This window comes from Corythoichthys intestinalis, chromosome 14 (assembly GCF_030265065.1).
Source record: "Corythoichthys intestinalis isolate RoL2023-P3 chromosome 14, ASM3026506v1, whole genome shotgun sequence".
NCBI lineage: Eukaryota > Metazoa > Chordata > Actinopteri > Syngnathiformes > Syngnathidae > Corythoichthys > Corythoichthys intestinalis.
In genome coordinates this window covers 3,386,449-3,409,829 of record NC_080408.1, presented here as the reverse complement: position 1 = coordinate 3,409,829, position 23,381 = coordinate 3,386,449, and the positions used below count along the sequence as shown (strand labels likewise).

The following is a 23,381-nucleotide window of genomic DNA, read 5'->3' as shown; positions in this document are numbered from 1 at the left end:
TGTCAAAATTATCGCGTTAACGGGCGTGATGAATTTTTTAAATTAATCACGTTAAAATATTTGACGCGATTAACGCACATGCCCCGCTCAAACAGATTAAAATGACAGTACAGTGTAATGTCTGCTTGTTACTTCTTTTTTGGTGTTTGGCGCCCTCTGCTGGCGCTTGGGTCCAACTGCTTTTATGGGTTAGTACCATGAGTGAGCATGGTGTAATTATTGACATCAACAATGGCGAGCTACTAGTTTATTTTTTGATTGAAAATTTTACAAATGTTAATGAAACGAAAACATTAAGAGGGGTTTTAATATAAAATTTCTATAACTTGTGCTAACATTTATCTTTTAAGAACTACAAGTCTTTCTTTCCATGGATCACTTTAAGAGAATGTTAATAATGTTAATGCCATCTTGTTGATTTATTGTTATAAGAAACAAATACAGTACTTATGTACCGTATGTTGAATGTATATATCTGTCTTTCAATACCAACAATAATTTACATAAAAATATGACATATTTTATAGATGGTTTGAATTGCGATTAATCACGATTAATTAATTTTTAAGCTGTAATTAACTCAATTAAAAATTTTAATCGTTTGACAGCCCTAGTTCTGTCCTCACTAAAGGTGAAGTTGTCCAGTTTTACAGACATCAAACAAGACAATTGTGCTATTTGAAGCTTTTTACTATCTTCATTTTTGACAATTTGTCAAGCTGGAACACACATATGTACACTTATGTTTGAAACGTTACGCATTTTAACAATAAAACAGTTGACACAAAACAATTGGTGTTTAAACGTCCATCTAGTCTGATCAATTTGTAAATTTAATAAATTACAATAGGCTAATTTGCCTGACAAAAGTCCACTAGCTTAAATGCTACGAAGGCTAACGTATTTACCATTCTCATAGCAAATCGCTCACACGTAACTCCTCAAACTGTTGCTGTAAAAACTTAATTACTAATGCATACACAAACGTATGTTAGCTGAAACAACTTACAGCCTTATGTGGTCCAAACAAGAGCACACCAATCCTTTATCCATGACGTTTGAGTCTGCTTTTCAGTTCATAAGGCGACAATCCAGGCAGACCCAACGCTGCCACCAGAGGGCTTTGTATCCTCCATTATTAAACAAAATACAATACTTTTGGACTTTTTGGAAAGTCATTTGGAGATTTATTTAATTCCAATTTACATGGAAATTCAGGATTACGTCGCAAGCATAGGAATACAAATCATTCGTAACCCGTGGACTACCTTTACAGTACATTATGATTTAGATTATATATTTTTTATTTCATTTTTTCAATGTTTACACTTTTTTTTAATTTAAAAAAAATAAGCCACCAGTCCTTTTGTTGTGCAATTATGTATTTTAAAAAATATATACTGGATATGTAACATTACGTATATATTTTTTTAAGATGGGTGCTATCCCTCCCAGTTCAAATGCATTTGGGTCAATGGCACTGTATTTTTTGAAAAATCGTCTTTTATTTATTTTTTATTACATATTTTTAACCAATTTATTTTATTCAAGCATATATAATTTTTTTTTTTTTTAAAGATACCACCACCTTTTCATGTTCAAATGGATTAGACATCCTATCGCCATCAATAGCGCCGAAACGTATTTTGAATTTTTACTTTTTTAAAAATTTGTGTTAATGTTTTTTTTGGGGGCCTGCAGTTATCAATTATTTCAGTAATCAATTAATCTATCAATTAGTTAGTTCGAATAATTGTGTAATCGGATTAGGAACATTGGAGAAGTATGCAGAATTGCACTTTCACTTCACAGAAATAATAAATCCATGTAAGAATATATTAATATACCTTAGCTTAGCCTCAAACTGTATAAAGAAAATAATAAATGAGGATCAAAATACAACAAAAGAACAATTGGCTCACTTGCATAGCTAATTCCGCTAGCTTAAATGCTATAAAATGCCAACTTTTTTTTTAACGATGCTTTTAACAAATCCTTTAAACACACATTCCCACAAAAAATTACGAATGCATAAGCAATCATATTAACTCAAACAAAAACTTACAACTTATGTTGGTCTTAACTGGAAGCAGCTGGATCCATGTTATATGACTTATGTCATATTCACTTTAGCCACTAGAGGGCAGTGTATCCACCCAAGGCAATAAAATCAAATGCAAACACATTCAAACAAACCATTACAATTTACTTGAATTAAACGAATCCCCGAAGCAGCAAAATTTAAGTCGAAGCTTTTTTCTAATCTAATTTTTGTCAATGAATTTTTATTATTATTATTTATATTGTTTAACTGATTCAATGTTCAAAACCCACAGTATTTTTTTATTTATCCATGAAATTCTTTTTTTTTTTTTGTAATTAAATAAAAAAATAAATTACACCACCCCTTCAAGTTCAAACAAATTAGACATCTATTGCCGTCCATGGCGCTGAAACATATTCGGAATTTTTACTTATTTTATTTTTTATTTTTTTCTGTCAAATAATTTTTTACGTTTGTTTTATTTGGTTTTAATATTGTTTTTTTTGTTTGTTTGTTTGTTTAAAGAATTGTCTCCAACTCTCCCAATTCAAATAAATTGGACATCTATCGCCGTCAATGGCACTGAAACATATTTTGAATTTTTCCTTTTTTTTTTTTTTTGGTATTCATAAAGCCTTCCAAGAAGGGGGGAAAAAAACGATTACCCCCATTTTGACTGAAAATGGGATCACAAAAGACCATCGTTAGTTAGAGAACGCGAGCCGCCGTCGACGTGTGGCAGTTCAGAGGTCGAAGCCGCCTCAGCGGGTGGCTCAGGTCAAAGTTCAAACGCGGCGCGCTAAGAAAACACCCTTTTGAGTGACGGCGTTTGACATCCTAATTCTGAGGGGCTGCCTTTAATCACGTTAACCAATAGGGGGCCTCGCCGTGACGCTCGCAGCCAATCGGCGCGTAGCCGGTTCTATTGCCGTGGAAACAGTTACCAGGCCGAGGGGGAGGGCGCCACTAATTGAGTCCAAATGCTTGCAGTTTTTCCAACTTCAGTAAAGATCTCCAATTCTTTTTTGTTTTTGTGCCCCAAGACAGCCATAGACGTCCATTCCATTTCAACTGGCAGAGAAGAATCACGCCTCAGTGCCATTGACTGCCACAGACGTCCATTTTTTAAAAATAAAAATTTAATCTAAGGATGCTTTTTTCAACCATAGACTCCTGTTGTTGCTAATTTGCATTTGCATGAAATCATATTTATTATACAGTATATACAGGGCCGGCCCAGCCTATACGCAGACTTTGCAGCTGCTTAGGGCCCCTGACCACTAGGGGGCCCCCAATCTGGCAATTGTTTAATTTTTTAATAATTCTATTTTGTTTACTACAGTTTGCTTTATTTGACTTTTGTGAGTTTTGATACTTGATTACAAGCTTAAAAAAAATAAGTTCTTCCTTAACTTCTTTCTTTCCTCTTTTAGAAAAAGGTTTGGTGCTATCTGCTGTAAGTACTGACAATCATTTGGGGTGAGAAGTTTGAAGTATGCAGTGCAACAAAATCTGATTAATATACAAAATATGGACGTATGGGTTGGATTGCATGTATGGGTTTCACAGTACACTGTGACGAAATGGTGGGCCAAAAATATGGGCCCCTTTGCATTATTTTGCTTAGGGCCCCCAAATGGCCTGGGCCGGCCCTGAGTATATATATATATATATATATATTTTTTACTATTTATTATTTGTTATTAAATTATATATTTTAACTAAGGGTGTAACGGTACATGTAATAGTATTGAACCGTTTCGGTACGTGTTAGTCGGTTCGGAACAGACGTGTACCGAACGAGTTTCTGACGTAATATAACCCTTACTTTTCGAGGCTGTGAGTCGATCGGGTTACAGTTTCTTTGTGTAGATTATATTTACTCAGTCTTCTCTACTATAATGACCAACACGGTAGGACAGTCCAGAAACGTCAACGGCGCGACAACGTAGCCGCTGCGAGAATGCAGTGAAATGCTGGCGTTAGAGTCAATCAGCCAATGCACACCAGTCGCAGTGCGGCCGCGTGTTAGATGCGTCCCAGAAGCGGCTCAACCCAATGCACGCAAAAAGAACAGCAGAGTTTGTTATTTGACGCGAGACGCGGCCCTCCTGCGTCAATACTACTAGCTAGGATCAGGCCGGAAGTCACTCGTGTAATAATACGGTGGATCCGATCGATTTTCAAACTAATATGCAATCGCGACCTACTTTTTGAGTCCATCAGATCTCGAGTGGTAGATCGGGGCACAGTTGACTTGTCTTTGTTGATTTACTGCTGTCTTCTCTGCTATAATAATAACCAACATTGCCCCGTGTTCAATACAAAACCCTCCTACCACAACAAAACAAGTGGAACTAATATTCACATAGGAACTAAAGTTATACAACATAAAATATACAATGTAAATGACTACTACATCACATTTGTAAAATATAAACATATAATAAAATAAACAATAGCCCATTTAAATAAAATAAATTGAAATGAGCTAAAACACCTGTAATCGCCATATCATCAGGTCATCGTGAGCTTTGTATCGCAAATCGTATCGTATCGTGAGGTAACAAGAGGTTCCCACGCCTAGAAAAATGTGACTTTCACATCCAAACATAGGAATGCCGACCCTTTATTTCCTTGAAAATCATGACTTTGTCTGCTGCAGACTTACATCGGGTCCATCCTGGCGGCGGTGAACCCGTACCGGCCGCTGGCTGGCTTGTACGAGCGCGCGGTGGTGGAAGCGTACGCAGGACAGCACCTGGGCCAGATCCCGCCGCACATCTTCGCCGTGGCCAACGAATGCTACCGCGCACTCTGGAGGAGGCCGCGCAACCAGTGCGTGCTTATCAGGTCAGAATGCCACACAAGCAGTCGGACAACTATTTTGAATTATCCATTCATCCTTTCGAGTGGTCGTTCTCAAAAATTCTGGTACGAATACTGTACGATATGACGATATGTATCGACAAAATGATACAAAACGGTCTATCGACATTTTACATGTCTTTCGTCATTTTCGCCATAAATCGACCTGTTGCTGCAGTGCACATTTTGGCTAACAGATGGCGCCCAATTTGACTTGCTGCATTTTTGGAGTCCATATGCCATAGTACAGGGTTCACTAAATCCGGACCTCGGTGCCACTTTTCCTGTCGTGTTTTCCATGTCTTCCTCCTCCAACACACCTGAATCAAAATAATCAGGATCATTATCAGGCCTCTGGAGAGGTTGCTGATGACATAATCATTTGATTCAGGTGTGTTAGGGGAGAGAGACCATGTCTTCCTCCTCCAACACACCTGAATCAAAATAATCAGGATCATTATCAGGCCTCTGGAGAGGTTGCTGATGACATAATCATTTGATTCAGGTGTGTTAGGGGAGAGAGACGTGGAAAAGTGGCACCGAGGTCCGGATTTAGTGAACCCTGCCATAGTAGTACCCCCAATAGGCCTGAAGATGTCCCTGTTGCCACTCAATAGTAGGTGCTTTAGATTCAGGGAATGGTACACTTTATTGGCTGAAGCATTTTTTTCATGACAATAACGAGCTAAAAACGAGACTCATAACGAGACGAATTCCAGTTGTCATCTCCCGAGACAGAAATGCGCAAGGGTTGTCCTGATCCGATATTTGGATCGGATCGACCGCCAATATGCGCAAAAAAATGCGCATCGGTATCGGATCGGCTGAAACGGAAAAATTCTGATCCAGACTCCCGATTTTTTTTTTTTCCATAGACTCCGGTCTGGGTTTTCCGTCGTACCGATTTACATAATCCATTCCAGTTTTTGCTTTGGTTCCCCTAAAATCCGGTCCGCATTTTACGGCACACCCTCATTTTTTTAAAGCCTTGGTACAGTTGTTTAAGAGCAGAGAACTAATGCGGAGTTAAGTTTATTTTCCACGGAGGTTGTGCGTTTTGCTTTTTTATGACAGTTTAAAATATTATTTGCACGTTTTACTGACTGAATATGCCATTTCTGTTTGTTATTTGTAATGTTTTGTGTTTATCACTGAATAAACAGGTCAGTTTCTTGTTACCAACCATTGTGTCATTCACAACTCACCTAATTCAGGCTGCTCGTAAATGTTATCAAGAGTACTAAAACCCTTTTCAACATGAGTCTGACAACTAAGTAAATAGGCTAAATAACTTCAATACATGCTCGGATAGGCCGGTATCGGTATCGGCCAGTATCAGTATCGGATCGGAAGGGCAAAACAATATCGGTATCGGATCGGAAGTGCAAAAACCTGGATCGGGACATCCCTAACACAAGTTTCCGTCACATGTTCACAATGTGTGACATTTTTATGTGTAGTTAGCCTGCATCGTAACAGTATCTGTTTGTGTCACTCATGTGACGTGCTGCACCCCTCCTAGCTTGCCAGGTTCCTCTCCTGTCTCCAAACTTGTTTTGAAACACACGGTAAGATTTGTTTTCTATCTTTGAAAACGAATATGGAATGTTGCTTTAGCCTTAAAAGGTTTAGGCTGAGTGATCATCACACACTAAATGTAACTCATAGCGTGAGCATAGCGTTCACGTTAGTATCAGGCTAATGCTAGTGGCGAGCGTTGTCTTCCATTTGGACTTTTTTAAAAGGGGTTGTGGCACCTAGGTGGGGATAATTAATTGAAAATAATGCAGTTTTCCTGCTGAGTGTGTATTACCACCAAGTAGGCGTTGTCCTCGTAGATGCAACAATGTGCTCGTCTGTCAATGTTCATTTGAAACAGTTGGAAACTTTTATACACTTTTGTAGTTCTGAATTTTACAGATGGAAACATTTTGAGTTAACGGCGACTAAAACAGACGAAATAGTGTACCGCACGTAACACATCACCTTTGCTCATTAATATTCGTGACGTTAGCAACTGTTGCTAGGGGGGAGTCAAACTCGCGTTTGTCCCTCATGCTAGATGCATGCAAATAGTGTACGAACGAGATGTTTACCGAGCTAAACCTACTAATTCTGTCCGAAATAAGTAAAAATATCAAAATGGCTTACCTCTTCGTGGCAGGCAATGGATCTGGATTGTCATCTGTAGGACCATCGCCCCCAACAAAATGCTTACTGCATATGAAGGTGAATGGCTTCACCTAGCTATCGTTAAACTGGTCTATTGGACGTCCGCACAAGTTGATCCATCATTCGCATTTTTTCCCCTTTGAGTTTTTGGCTTCAGGAAACGTATGAAGAAAACATCCTTGGTATGTGGACGATTGTAATGTTTGGAGTCGTTATACAACTTCCATAGCAGCAGTGTTTACTCGGCATGTTCTTTTTTGAAAGATTACCGGCAGAAAACAAGCAGTACTTCCATTGAGTTGTATGCAAGCAAGCTTCTGTTTTTTTTTTTTTTTTTTTACGTGCGCTTCTATGTTGACCCCCTTCCGATTTACAATGGTGACGTCACACAGCCTTGCGGTCTAAAAATAGCATTCGAGCGGTACGATGTTAGTCTGCGATTTTGTCAAGAAAAACTAGCAGAGGACACCATATGGGAGGGAGGCACATAATAATTAAAGGATATGAAGAGGGAAGATAGGTTGGATAGGGGTGTGATAGGTTAAGGTGTGCAAGCAGTGTTAGTAATGTACCTAGTTCTAGGACAAATCAGTATTAATGAGTCGTATCCTTAATTTTTGCAATATGATATTAGAGCTTAAGGATATTGGAAAAACTGACATTGCGACTTTTTGGGGGTTTGTGATATATTGACAATTTACAGTATATATTGATATATTGTTAAAACAAGAAGAAGGGATCCAAGTAAGGGCGTAGGTTCGCATAGGTGACGGTAGGGACATAACACTAGGAACTTTTCAGGATGCTCAAATTGTCCCCACCAACTTTTGAGCAACCTTATTTGCATTATGTAATGATTTCAATTACCGTAATTTTCAGACTATAAGCCGCTACTTTTTTCCTTCATTTTGATACCTGTGGTTTATAGTCCAGTGCGGCTTATATGTTGATTTATTTGAGTTAATAGGTAACCCTTTATGTGACAGCGGCATCATAAGACTGTCATAAGACAGTCATAATTATGACATGATACTATCATGAGCATTACTGAATGTCACTAGCTTCATTTATGTCCAGCTTAAATTTTTACATCCATTCAAAAGTGAAATCTTTTGCCAGATATTACTAAATGACATCTGTTATAAGCATTTATTAATGCTCAGGACAGTGTCATTTCAATAATTATGATTGTCTAATGCCAGTCTTATGTCGCCATTGTCAAATAAAGTGTTAGCAAATACCATAACTAACAATTGATGAAACAACTGGAACAGTAACTGAAGAAATAATTAGCACAGAACATGAATTTTGATTAAAATATATATCTGCACAACGCAATGCATGCTAGGAGGCATGTTGGATGACAACAGTGTTTACAGCAGGTGGCAGCAAAGGTTGCCTGTCTCCACCATGGGAGCAGTGATGACCAAGTGAAGCTTCTTGAAGGACTGAAGCTTTGCAGCCAATTGTTTCAAAGATCCGTGGTGGTTCATTTGGTCTTATGACAGTCGTATGATGCCGCTGTCAAAGTGTGACCGGTTACTATCTTTTGGTGTAAATATCCCATAAAACAGTGAGGATAGCTGCGGCTTATAGTCCAGTGCGGCTTATCTATGAACAAATGCCGTTTTCGGGCCAAATTTGGTGGGCTGCGGCTTTTAGTCAGGTGCGCCTTATAGTGCGAAAATTAGGGTATTTAAGATCGTCTTCCGTTATGTTGTAATAATATAATTGACTTGATTTTCTTAATGTTCGGACTTACATTCACCGCTTTTCATATGCCGAATGTGATGGTCCATTTTTCCCCCTTAAACGCATATTTGATTGGCTGATGAGTTGACTCACGCACATGCCCCAACATGCCGCCGCCTCTGTCCCCTTCGAATAGGAGGGATATAGATTTTTTTTTTTTTTTTTTTTTTTGAGCCAGCAGCAGCCACTGTAAAAAGAAGTCAATGTTGTGGAGGTAGAGAACACACCACCAATTTTGCTACAGAAAGTCCAACCTGCATCAGACTTGGCATAACATTAAACCGTGTGAACTTGCTAACCTGCAAAACTCGCATAGGAAGCTGCTTAAACAGAAGTGTCCTCGTGTATGTATTTTCTACTGTTAACGTTAATTAAACCGTAAGAAATGTAGTGAACTGAGGTTTAACCCCTTCTCCCCAATTTTCATTTTTATTTTGTTTATGTGCTGTTCAAGCAGCTAAATTGAGCTTTCATTTTTTTGTTGAGTTTGGCTGTGTTTGTGGACAAAAGCATTAGTGTTTCCCCTAAAGGAAGGCTCCATTTTTATTTTGTTATTCCCTGGCTAAGATGTTTTTCAGTTATATTTAATTTCTTTGTCTGTTTGGTCGTCTTAATGTCCCGTCCCCGGCAAAAAGTGTACATGCAGGTTATGCTGTCATATCGTCCCTACCATTGTTGAGACCAAACTTATGCACACTTGCTGATTTTATGAAGCAAAACAAATGTTTACATGTTCAAAAAGAAAAAAATATTAACAAAACCAATCATGTATGCACACATGGCGATGTTCAAACGATATATTGTGCTGGCTTATTTGATATTGTATCAGATATCTTGATTGAAAATTGCCCATACGCTGTGGAGTAAGAGATTTTTCCCTGTATTGCACATTACTACAATCCCAGTTTCTTTGGGAAAATGAACCCTTTTTTTTTTTTTTTTTTCTGTGAAGCTCCCGCCGCGGCATGACGTGCTTTTAGCGTCTCGCTTTTGTCGTGGAAATGTCACCGAGCGCTCTGCCGAGGCTTCCCCGGTTGCCATGGCGACCACGCCACACTTTTCCCCTGAGGTGTCGCATCACGTGTGCGCCCTGACCTTTTGCCTCTGGAATTCCTCACAAACGCCAGCTGCTTGGATGGCTTTGCTCTTGTCCTATGTATGCTTGTCTCCATCTGGTGGATGAGAGGAGTACTACCTCACACCGCCTCGTTAATAAGACGATCAGTTTGTTTTTATCAGTGTTGTTTTTGGCAGCCCTTTGAATTTTCGCTTTTCTTTTGGACGATAATAGTTATTAGTCATATTTTAGCCATCTCAAAATGTCTTCGTCTAGTTTTTGTTGACAAAAACTCAAGACCAATTTAGTCTAGTTTTAGTCGACGTTTACTAAAATCTTTTCGTCTGTAAAATTAACATTTTTACTCCAAAATAAATAAAAAAAGGTTTCCAACTATTTCGAAGGAACATTGACGGACGAGAGCATATTGTAGCATCTACAAGAACAACGCCAATTTGGTGATAACTAGAGCTGAAACGAGTACTCGAGCAACTCGAGTAACTCGAGTTTAAAACCTGATCCGAGTAATTGTATTCACCTCGAGTAATCGTTTATTTTGACAGCTCTAAGCATCACATTTTGCTAGGACTACTTTTAATGCGGGACAGCGCACTGTCACGTGCGGAGAGGAAGAGGAAGAAGAAAAAAAAACTTACCGCAGCCGACAGCCGCCACAAACGACGCCGACGTTGCTAAATACTAGCCCGCACAATGCTACATTGGTAACAGGCAGCGTCTGGTGCGTCTCATAGAAATCACATGTATGTTGAACTAGATGCGAAATGACAGACTCGGCCACGTCTGGGCAGCGTTTGTAAACAGCCGCCATCTTAAAGCAGTACAGCGCTAAGCGCTAATAAAGAGCGCTAAGCGCTAATAAATAAGATTAACGTTACTGTCGCTACTAGCTCACGGAACGTTAGCCCTGCGGAGGGCTAGGTTTCAGTTAATTAAGACCACTGTCGATGCGTGGCTAACGTGTCTTACATACAGGCTTTAACATAACATAGCATTGTGGAGTGATGAGGGTGTAAAATAAAAACTTAATCATGCTAACTATCAATTTTAGCTCAGTAGTCATTGCTGGATAAAACACCAAGTAGCACTGGTCCCTAATGTGCTCCAATACAGCCTGTATCATACATTTATTTTGAACACAACAAAAACTCAAAATCCTATCAGGACTTACAGTTTAGACTAACTTAAAACTTAACTAGAACTTAAAAATGGCTTGAAACAAAGAGAAATTCAATTGAAACACATGGGGAAAAAATCCTAACTTTTAAGTGATGTGTGTTATCAAGCGTAATGGCATTTTTAGGTAAGATATATATTAGGGCTGTCAAAATTATCGCGTTAACGGGCGTTAATTAATTTTTTAAATTAATTCCGTTAAAAAATTTGACGCAATTAACGCACTTGGCCCAGCTCAGACAGATTTAAATTACAGAGGAGTGAAAGGCCCACTTGTTAATTGTGTTTTGCGGAGTTTTGCTGCCCTCTGCTGGCGCTTGGGTGCGACTGATTTTATAGTGTAAGTAATTATTGCCATCAACAATGGCGGGCTACAAGTTTATTTTTTGACTGAAAATTTTACAAATTTTATTAAAACGAAAACATTAAGAGGGGTTTTAATATAAAATTTCTATAACTTGTACTAACATTTTTCATAAAGAACTACACGTCTTTCTATCCATGGATCACTTTAACAATGTTAATAACGTTAATACCATCTTGTTGATTTATTGTTATAATAAACAAATACAGTCCTTAAGTACCGCATGCTGAATATATATATATCCATCTTGCGTCTTATCTTTCCATTCCAACAATAATTTACAGAAAAATATGGCATATTATATAGATGGTTTGAATTGCGATTAATTACGATTAATTAATTTTTAAGCTGTAATTAACTCGATTAAATTTTTTAATCGTTTGACAGCCCTAATATATATATATATATTAATAAGATCTAAATGTTTTTTGAGTGAAAGCAGTGAATTAGTCTTTTTTTTAAATTCTAGTTACATCTGAGATGCAATTGTTGGCTGTTTTCAACAATATACATCGAAAATAAAGACATTGATTGACTGAAAATGGTTCAAGATTACATGAAATGTCTTGTTTTCTCATGTATATGTATAATTGCTCTTCACCTAAAAATATATTTGTTTTATCCGATTCCTCGATTAATCGATAGAATTTTCAGTCGATTACTCGATTACTAAAAAATTCGATAGCTGCAGCCCTAGTGATAACACACTCGGCAGGAAAACAGTACTGTACATTATTTTCAATTAATTAAACCCACCTGGACGCTACAAACTGTATGTAAAAAATAGTTGTCGTTGTTGTTGACTCTTGCCATTAGTATTAGCCTAATGCTAATGCTACGAGTTACATTTAGTGTGTAATGATCACCCAGCACACACCGTTAAAGGCTGCAGTATCATTGCATATTTTCTTTGGCCAAGAGGGGAAAAAAATCTTACTGTGTGTGCAAGCCTGGAGACAGGAGAGCAGCTGCACGTCACATGGGTTACACAACCAGAACGCAGAAAATGTCACACATTTTGAACATGTGACGGAAACTAATTCCCTATCTTCTGGATCGAATCAACTGAATAAACTAACCACTGAATTATGAACTAATATACTGGATCTAATCAACATAACGAGCACATTGCCACGATCGACAATGGACTATTGGGAAAATGAACAATCAGAGGGGATGGTTTAAAAAAAAAAAAAAAAAAAAACATAAATGCTGTATGTTTGTTCGGATTTGTCATGCCTGAAAAATAATAAATAAAAAATATATATTGTGCATTTTCATCTCGTAGTCTCGTCAGAAGAAAACTGGCTTTAGTCTTGTTATGTTTTAGTCTCCGAAAACACATTTTTAGCTCGTCATTGTCATGAAAAGTGTTCGTTGTCAAAATACAGTATTTTCGTGATAGTCACCATTGACGAAAACAACACGGCCGTTATGCTAAAGTGCAAATTTGGGCTGAATCGTCAGCTTTTCAATGATCAAAATAACAACTAGTTTGATTGACAATGGATAAAGTATGTTTTTTCCTCCTGCGTTTAGCGGCGAGAGCGGTGCCGGGAAAACGGAAAGCACCAAACTGATTCTGAAATTCTTGTCGGCTATGAGCCAACATTCGCTGGACTTGTCGTCCAAGGAGAGGACGTCGCACGTGGAGGAGGCGCTACTGGAGAGCGGGTCGGTCTTATTATTTATTGCTTATAATTATTGCTTGAATAGATGTAAAACGGTGACTTTGTCTTTTTTTTGTTCTCCCCGCAGTCCCATCATGGAGGCCTTCGGTAACGCTAAGACGGTGTACAACAACAACTCCAGCCGATTTGGGAAGTTTGTCCAGCTGCATTTCAGCCAGAAGGGGAACATCCAGGGTGGACGCATCGTCGACTGTATCCTTATTTTACAAATTTAGAAAGTAGTGCTGCCACTATTAATCCACGACTACTCAAATTAGTTGACAGCTATTGTGATAGCGGTTGAATCATTTAAAGCAGGTGTGTCAAATGTGTGTGTAATGTAACTATAACTAATTACTTTTCAAAGTATCGTATTGGCCCGATTATAAGACGACCCCCTCTTTTTCAAGACTCAAGTTTGAAAAAAGACTTTTTGAACACCAAATTAATTTTTATACAGAAAATAATTACAGTACATCTGAAACAAATGATTATAACAATATATTTGAGGGAAAAAGCATGTTCTTTTGCCTCATTCAAATCTTAATATCTGAACATTTAAATATGTAAAGTCCAATCACATTGGTAAGTGAATGGCTTCTGGTTTTTTTAAATGTAAATAAACCTATCTATTGTGATCAAACAAAAATTCCAATAACTGCATTAACCATCAAAGTGAAGTCTAACTGTAACTGTAGTCTTGAAATAAATCTGAATAAGGAAAAACATTGCAATAAAATAATGCAAACTGGTTAAACTTGAGAGTAGCTGAGATCTGTCATGACAGAACATCGATTCATTGATATCTGGCGCCATCTAGCGTCGTGAATGGGTATGACCCCGAATATAAGACAACCTCCACTTTTTCAGTCTTATTTCAATGCAAAAAACACCGTCTTATATTCGGGCCAATACGGTAAGATTAATGACACTGATCGCCATATTGTGAGATCATTGTTATTGTGAATCGTATGTTGTGGTTCCCACCCCAATCAACACCATTTAAATTCAATTCAACATTGATTCCAAAAGTCCACGTGAAATTTGATGGACCTTGACTGAAACGTTTTTTGCTGTCAGACCTCTTGGAGAAGGTGAGGAAAGTTTGCTCTTCTATTTTTCAATGGCAAAAAAATGTAAGGTGGAGATGTTGGGAATGTATCATCTTCATTGCAGAACCGAGTGGTCGGACAGAATCCGGGCGAGAGGAATTATCACATCTTCTATGCTCTGTTAGCGGGAACCGATGACCAACAGAAGGGTTAGTCAACTCAAACGTTAACACATTAAGAGGGGATTTTATTTATTTATTTATTTTTTAAAATCATTAGTCTGCTACTAAGGGCTGGAGGCCGCCCTCTACTGGCCATGTCCTAAGTCTGCAATTATCTCTGATGCAAAAATATATATATGGCAGAAAACACGGACAACACTGAAATAGCAGTACCTGCTCTTGCACCCCTCCTTAAAATAAACTGCTGTATTTTAAGCCAAAAGAACTGTTGTGTTTGATAGAACAATATGTCTATATACTGCCGTAGCATTTTAATGGCGCATGAAGCCCCCGAACTATTTTTAATTTGTCCGTTTTACCCTGAAGACCCCCGTTTACAGACACCGCGCACCCGCTTTTGTTTCAACCCAGCCATAAAAAGAAGCTAAGTAATTATATTTATTATTCCAAATGTCTGTCATTTTTAGCTTAGGATCATTAATTGATGTCTAATATTGAAAAATAATAAAAAACGACTTAAAAAAATTATTCACTTGCATATTTTAAACTTTTAAACAAATTACGTCACCATGAACAAAATAGTCTGTAAATATGTAACGGTTATCTACCTCGTAACTAGCACTTAATTGTATATTTTTTTTCTACTGTCGCGTTTTCCCCGATATTTTAGGTGATAATTGCTCCAAACAAAGAAAAATTGGAAGAAAAAAAAACTTTAAAAGGGTAAATATTAGGGTTGTTCCGATCATGTTTTTTTGCTCTCGATCGTTTTAGTTTGAGTATCTGCCGATCCGGATATTTCCCGATCCGATTGCTTTTTTTTTTCTCCCGATTCAATTCCAATCATTCCCGATAATTTTTCCCGATCATATACATTTTGGCAATGCATTGAGAAAAAAAACGAATAAAACTCGGACGAATATGTACATTCAACATACAGTACGTCCTCAAGATGGCATCTACATTATTAACATTCTTTCTGTGAGAGGGATCCACGGATAAAAAGACTTGTAATTCTTAAAAAATAAATGTGACTTTGTATATTGTGACTAAATATTGCCATCTAGTGTATTTGTTGAGCTTTCAGTAAATGATACTTGTTGAAATTCGCCCCCCCCCCCCCGGCCCAGACGCACCCGCGGACAGCACCAACCAAAACAAGTGCCGCTTGGCTGACGCTGCCCCGCGTGCGCCCGCCGGGAAGGCCGAATCTCGCGCGTCCTCTTATTTTAACCCTTTGTACTGACTCCGTGTTTCAAAAGCTTGAAGAACACTCACTGAAAACAGGTTGACAATTTATTCATCGACAATGGTAAAAACAAGGCAAAAACAGACGACGGAGGGACTATTCTGGATCCAAAACAAGGCTACATGTTTCTGAGCAGAAAAAATCTGTCTTATCTCAGTGTCCAGTCTTTTTAAAGTCTTTGCTGACGCGGGCCTTGTCGAAGGCGTTTCTGGGCGTTGCTTTTGGGTCATCCCCTCTGTGGCCGGTTTTGGGCGGCTTAGGTTCGTGCGCGGATTGGGACTTTGCTGTCCGGGCTGGTTGTACTTGTTTTAGGACAAAGCGCTTTGTGCTTGGAGTTTGCTGGGAGAGCTGATTGCCAGAGTTGGTGCGTCAGTCTTGTGATAAGACGGCATTGTGTATCTCTTCTATTTCTTCTCATTAAACTATGGTGTTCTATTTATTTTATATTAGTAGTGTAGTCCTACCGTAAATATGAAAATGATATTATTTCCTGATTAATTATATTACGTGTGTTAGAGTAATACAAACAGTTAGACGGTGCCTACGAGAACCTGTACCATATGTATGTGTCAGACTATATATGTGTTAGACTAATGCAAACAATTATATGGTGTGTTCGATGATGATATCCTTTCCCCTTCATACTGTAGCCATTTAACTGTTCTGCCCAAATGCATGATGTGAAGTGCAACCATGACTGTGCGTAGTGGCACCACTTGATATATCTTCTCTGCGTTGGGAAGTCACATAGGGTGTGAAGAAAAAGATCAACAACTACCGTTATTCCCCACATTGCTTCCCACGATATTTCTAATTGTTGAGAGAGGGATTTTAAGGCTTTAGTCAATTAAAAAGAGGCTCCAAAGACTGCCCAAATTCTCTCTACTCACTTTACGCTGCCTGTTAGCTCTGTATATCGGTAAAACGGCGCCATTATAGATTGAACGCGACAATGCGTGAGTGGGTCGTGCAGCGCATGCGTTAATTGCATTAAATATTTTACGTGATAAATTTTTAAAAAGTTAATTACCGCCGTTTACGCAATAAATTTGATAGCCCTACTTTAAGCCAAAACTAAAGACTCTGGATGAATGTAAGACATTTTGTCTGTAACGTTAAATAAAATTAGAAAACGATTGAATTAAAAAAAAAATATATATATATATATGTATATATATATATATATATATATATATATTTAAAAAAGGCATGTCCGATATTTTTTTGCCGATTCCGATACTTTGAAAATGACGTGATTGGACATCTTTAGTAAATATATGAATAAGAAAATCTCAACCACTCCTCGATGTCTGCGATTTTTGCATCGCGACCCTTGTTGTATTACCATGTTTCACCCATAAAATCCCCCAAAAATCCAGCTATGGCGATTCACAGCTATTTCTTGATACTCAGTGATACATGTTACATGGAGTTTTTAGATCGAAACAAGGGAAGTATGCGATAATATCTTGTTAAAATCATGGTGTCTTTAATTAAGCACTCTCATGCAACTTAACCTACATTTAGGGTTTCGCTGTTAAATTGTTTTTTTTTAAATGCCCCTCTTCAAAAATTTTCTTCCACCCCAGAAAATTGAGATTTTAAGCTTTCCAGTGATGTACCACACATGCATATCGGACAATTTTGAAATTTGGCCAAATTGGGGGTCTCAGAGCAGAACTTTAAGTCACCTGACTGAGTGTTTTCCGCCATATATTTTTAAAAATTGCAACCGTTTGTGTCGCATTGCAGATGCTTTGGGTCTGAACCCGACGTGTGCTTTCAACTACCTGACTGGCTCTGGAACATCCCCCGACGAGACCATCAACGACAAAGGCACTTTTCAAGATGTTCTGGTAAGTGTGCAACCACTGTTAGATTTTCACGTTGACATTGAGAAAAATCAACTTTTTCCCCTCCTTTCCATGAAAGGGTTATTTTTCAAGGCCGAAGACCTTTAGTATATTTTTTTTATGGCTACTTTAATGTTTGGTGAAAAAAAAATAGTAAATATGATCATTTTTATCTATTTAAGTTTTTTAAAATAATTCGATTGCTTTCAATCGTCCTATCGCCATCAATGGCGGCCGGTGAGTCGATGAACGTTTTTCTTATTATTCCAGAACGCTATGCGGACGATGCAGTTCACGGAGGCCAACGTGCACGAGATCCTGAGATTGCTGGCGGGAATCTTGCACGCCGGCAACATTCACTTCATGACGGCCGGAGGCGCACAAATCACGTCCAAATCCGGTCAGACTTTTTTTTTTTTGTCACCCATGAGCTGCTTATCATTATGGGGTTTTTACTGAGACCGCTACCGTTTGACGGACAGCTCTTAAGTGGACGGCGGAGCTCTTGGGCCTAGACCCGGATCGGCTGGCCGAGGTTCTGACACACAGGTCCATGATCCTCAGGGGGGAGGAGATCTCCACCCCGCTCACCGTGGAACAGGTCAGTGGGAGAAGATTGGCAGATTTGTGTGTGGCCTTTAAAAGTAAATTATGTGCACTGATTTCACGTTCCTCGGTGAATTAAAATGTCTTTAGGCCTACAGAAATCAGAATATTTATATATGTGGTGAACATTGAGTGGTAGTTTCACTGCCATTGACGGCAATAGACTTTCGATCCAATTTGGCATTGGCTCTCTCAGTCGAAATGAATTGGACTTCTATAGTTGTCAATGGCAGCCATTGACTTAATTAATACAGAATATTTGTGTTCATGTTTTACATTAAAAAATTTGACTGTTTTTACTATGTGGCTAGCATTAAGTGATCATGTGTCACTGCCATTGACGACGACAAAAGTCCAATTTAATTTGACATCAATCCTTCCTGTCAAAATGAATTGCACTTCTATTGTCGTCAATGGCAGCCATTGACGTAATCAAAAGAGATATGTATTTTTGATTAACATTAAAAAAGTAATAAATAAATATTTCTTCAAATCAACCGGAAATAGCCAGATATCAATAGGACGTGTCCCCCAAATGTCCCCGATTCCATTGACGCAAATGCAAGTTGATGCCATTGACGGTCATGAACATCCAAATTTCCCATTTATTTCCCATGCCATTTACTTTGGTTAATGCCATTGACGATTTTATTGATGCCAACGTACTTGGATTCCATTGACGCATATGTAAGTCGATGCCATTGACGGCCATGGTTGTCCAAATTTCCCATTCATTTTCAATGGCAAAACAACCAATGTCCCCAGATCAACAGGAAATGACCAGATATCAATAGGACGTGTCCCTCAAATGTCCCCGATTCAATTGACGCATATGGAAGTCGATGCCATTGACGGCCATGGACGTCCAAATTTCCCATTCATTTTCAATGGTATTTACTTTGTTTAATGCCATTGAATGCCACGTATGTCAATTTGATTAATGCCAATGTACTTGTACTCGATTGACGCATATGTAAGTCGATCCCATTGACGGCCATGGTTGTCCAAATTTCCCATTCATTTTCATTGGCAAAACAACCCATGTCCCCAAATTAACAGGAACTGACCAGGTATCATTAGTATGTGTCCCCAAAATATCCCCGATTCCATTAACGCATATGGGAGTTGAGGCCATTGACGGCCATGGATGTCAAAATTTCCCCTTCATTTCGGATAGCATTTACTTTGGTTTATGCCATTGACGGCCATGCAAGTCAATTGTATTGATGCCAATGTACTTGGATTCCTTTGACGCTTATATAAGTCGATGCCATTGATAGCCATGGATGTCCAAATATCCCATTTATTTTCAATGGCAAAAAAAAAAAAAACAATGTCCCCAAATCAACAAGAAGTGACGTAATATGACCAGGACAAGTCCCCCAAATGTCCCCAAAACAACAGCAAGTGACCTGATATGACCAGGGCATGTCCCCGAAATGTCCCCAAATTAAAAGAAAGTGACCTGATATGACCAGGACGTGTCCCCGAAACATCCCCAAATAACATGAAGTCACCTGATATCAACAAGACGTGTCCCCCAATTGACCCCAAATCAACAGAAAGTGACCTGATATTGTCCCTGAAATGTCCCCAAATGAACCTGGGCGGGGCTAAGATCTTTATCTACCCACAGCAAAGCCCCATACTAATTTCTCCAGTTATTGCTATGTGGCTAGCATTGAGTGATCATGTGTCACTTCCACTGACAGCAACAGACGTCCAATCCACTCAGGCCTCCCAGTCAAAATGAATTGGACTTCTATTGTTGTCAATAGCAACCAATGACATAATAAAAAGTTCATTTTTGTTTTTGACAAGGTAAACAAAATGTAGATATTTGTGTCTATATTTACTATGTAGCTTGCACTGAGTGATCATTTGTCACTGCCATTGACAACGATGGACGTCCAATCTAATTTGACAGCGGTTTCGCAGCGACCCAGTTATAGCTGTCAGCGCTTGCTGTCAAAATGGTTTGGACGTCTATTGGCATCATTAGCAGCCACTGACTTATATTAAGAGATTTTTTTTTTTTAAATTTAAAATAAAAAAATATACATCAATACCGTAATTTTCGGACTATAAGCCTCTACGTTTTTTAACTCATTTTGAATCCCGCGGGTTATAGTCAATATCATGGGTAATAATGAAATAATGAATCATGTGACTAACTCCATTTATGTTCAGCTCGGATCTTAACATCCATTAGAAAGTGAGATAATTTGCCGGGTGACGTACAATGACATCTGTCATAAGCATTCATTAATGCTCATGGCAGTGTCATGTCATAATTATCATGGTCTTATGACAGTGTTATGGCGCCACTGTCAAATAAAGTGTAATTACTAAACTATACTGTAACTAGCAATTAATGAAACAACTAGAACAGTAACTGAAGAAATAATTAGCACAGCACATGAATTTTGATTGTTATTTACATCCGTAACTCTGCAATGCATGTTAGGAGGCATGTTGGACGACAGCAGTGTTGACAGGAGGTGGCTGCAGAGGCTGACTGTCTCCCCCAAAGGAACAGTGATGGTCAAATGAAGCTTCTCGAAGCAATGAAACTTTGCAGCCAATTGTTTCAAAGCTTCATAGTGGTTCATTTGTTCTTATGACGCCGGTGTCAAAGAAAGTGTTACCGGTTCATTTCTTTTGGTGTAAATATCCCATAATACAGTGAGGACAGCTGTGGCTTAAAGTCCAGTGCGGTTTATCTATGTACAAATGTCATTTTTTGTGGGTGGCGGGTTATAGTCAGATGACGTATAGTGCGAAAATTAGTCATTTTTTTTCTTCTATTTTTAAGTTAAAAACACAAGTGTATTTTCCATGTTTTTATTTTTAGTTCAACATGTGAATTGTATTAATAATACAAAATGAACAATAAAGACAATATTTACTGTTTTGTTCGTTTTATAAAATAGAGATTTAATGGATGAACACGATTTTTTTTAAAAATTACGAGGATATTTCTTTTTTTTTCTCTTTTTACTAATACTACTACTTTTGTAATTGTAAAGCGGACAGAAAATCCTCATGGTGAGTTGCCATATTGAAGGAACAATGTCTGTTTTTTTTTTTTTTTTTTTCGCGGCAGGCAGTGGACTCGCGAGACTCCATGGCCATGGCGCTTTATTCGCAGTCTTTCAACTGGATCATCCGCAATCTCAATGCTCGCATTCGGGGGAAAGACGATTTCAAGTCCATCAGCATCCTCGACATCTTTGGATTTGAAAACTTTGAGGTACCCGTTCACGAGTCGATGAATTAGACGAAGACGAACCCATTTTGAAATGACCAAAACATTACTAATAATTGTCCAGAAGTCTAAGACGAACATTAAAAGGGCTGGTGAAAAACCTCTATAAGGGTTTTAATCTTCCCGCTTCTTGATTACAATGTTCTCAAAATTGTGTATAATGGCCCAAAAACACCGAATTTGTGTTTTAGGTGAACCACTTCGAGCAGTTCAACATCAACTACGCGAACGAGAAGCTTCAGGAGTATTTCAACAAGCACATTTTCTCGCTGGAGCAACTGGAGTACAACAAGTAAGCCGTTTTAATCTTCCACGCTTGGCCACCGTTGACCCTTGACCCGCCGCAGGGAAGGTCTGCCGTGGACGAACATCGACTGGATGGACAACGGCGAGTGTTTGGACTTGATCGAGAAGGTGAGTCGGCACGTGCCGCGTGAGACGCCGCTGACTTTTGGGCTTGCCGTCGTGTAGAAACTGGGCCTGCTGGCGCTGATCAACGAGGAGAGTCACTTCCCCAAAGCCACGGATGACACGTTGCTGGAGAAACTGCACTGTCAGCACTCGGTAGGCTCGACAATGAACTCAGCGCCCCTATGCTTGTGATAGTTAAAAAAAGTGTCAGTTTTGTCAAAAAAATCACATGGATGGCGGTGGACGTCCAATCCATTTTGAATGGTAGAGGGCAAATGAACGAATGTTTAAAATTTTTTTTTTTTTTTTTTTTTTTTAAAGTTTCAGTTGCTAAAAATTCCGCGACACAAATTCAGCTGCAAGAAAAATTCATTCGCAAAAATTCTGTGACGAAAATTCAGCCGCAAAAAAATGGGTTGCAAAAAATTCAGCTGAAAATAAAAATCAGGAGCAAAAACAATTCAGCTGCAAAAAAATCAGTTGCAAAAAAAATATATTTAGCTAAAAATTCCGTGAAAAAAAAATTCGGCCGCGAAAAAATCAGCTACGAAAAATTCAGTCACAAAAATTCTGTGACGAAAAAAATTAGTTGAGAAAAAAATTCACTGGCGAAAACACTGCGGCTGAAAAAAAAACGGTTGCAAAAAACTCAGCTAGAAAAAAAGAATTCACTAGTGAAAACAATTCAGCTGCAAAAAAATTCAGTTGCAAAAAAATATATATATTTTGCTAAAAATTCAGTGAAAAAAATTCGGCCTCAAAAAATTCAGTCACAAATATTCTGTGACGAAAAAAATCAGTTGCGAAAAAAATTAACTGGCGAAAACACTTCAGCTGCAAAAAAATTCAGTCCCCAAAAAACTTTTGTTTGCAAAAAATCACCTGAAAAAAAAATTTAATTAATGAAAATTTCAGCCGCAAAAAAAAAAAAATCATTTATGAAAAACTGAATCACAAAAATTCTGAGACGAAAATTCAGACGCGAAAAAAAAATTCGCAAGTGAAAACAATTCAGCTGAAAAAAAATTAGTCGGAAAAAAATTATTAAAATTCCGTGAAAAACAATTCGGCCACAAAAAAATCAGCTACGAAAAATTCAGTCAAACAAAATTCTGTGATAAAAAAATCACTAGCGAAAACAATTCGGCTGCTAAAAAATTTCAGTCCCAAAAAAGTTTGTATGCAAAAAATCAGCAGCATAAAAAAAAAATTACTCGCGAAAATTCAATTGCAAAAAATTTCAGCCGCAAAAAAATTCATTTACGAAAATTCAGTCACAAAAACTCTGAGATGAAAATTCAGACAAAAAGAAGAATTCACTAGTGAAAACAATTCAGCTGAAAAAAATTAGTCGCAAAAATATGATTTTGCTAAAAATTCAGTGAAAGAAAATTTGGCCACAAAAAATTCAGTAGCGAAACAATTCCGCTGCAAAAAAAATCTGTAGCAAAAAAAATTTGGCTGCAAAAAAATTCATTTACGAAAATTCGGTCGAAAATATTCTGTGATGAAAATTCAGACGCAAAAAAAAGAATTCGCTACTGAAAACACTTCAGCTGAAAAAAAATTCGGCCGCGCAAAAATTCAGTAGCGAAAACAGTTCCGCTGCAAAAAAAATCAGTAGCGAAAAAAAGTTGGC

General features: G+C 38.1%; 1 protein-coding gene across 1 annotated transcript in view; it reads left to right on the top strand.

Annotated features, from left to right (window-relative positions):
* Positions 1-23,381, top strand: part of myo10 (myosin X) — a 125,737-nt gene that overhangs the window by 54,398 nt on the left and 47,958 nt on the right. The window contains exons 4-15 of the mRNA XM_057856665.1: positions 4,710-4,897; positions 12,991-13,125; positions 13,210-13,334; positions 14,202-14,215; positions 14,298-14,382; positions 17,357-17,460; positions 17,728-17,857; positions 17,940-18,058; positions 21,170-21,316; positions 21,523-21,623; positions 21,679-21,745; positions 21,803-21,895. Coding sequence (XP_057712648.1) covers positions 4,710-4,897; positions 12,991-13,125; positions 13,210-13,334; positions 14,202-14,215; positions 14,298-14,382; positions 17,357-17,460; positions 17,728-17,857; positions 17,940-18,058; positions 21,170-21,316; positions 21,523-21,623; positions 21,679-21,745; positions 21,803-21,895 — 1,308 coding nt within the window. The remainder of the gene's footprint in view (positions 1-4,709; positions 4,898-12,990; positions 13,126-13,209; positions 13,335-14,201; positions 14,216-14,297; positions 14,383-17,356; positions 17,461-17,727; positions 17,858-17,939; positions 18,059-21,169; positions 21,317-21,522; positions 21,624-21,678; positions 21,746-21,802; positions 21,896-23,381) is intronic.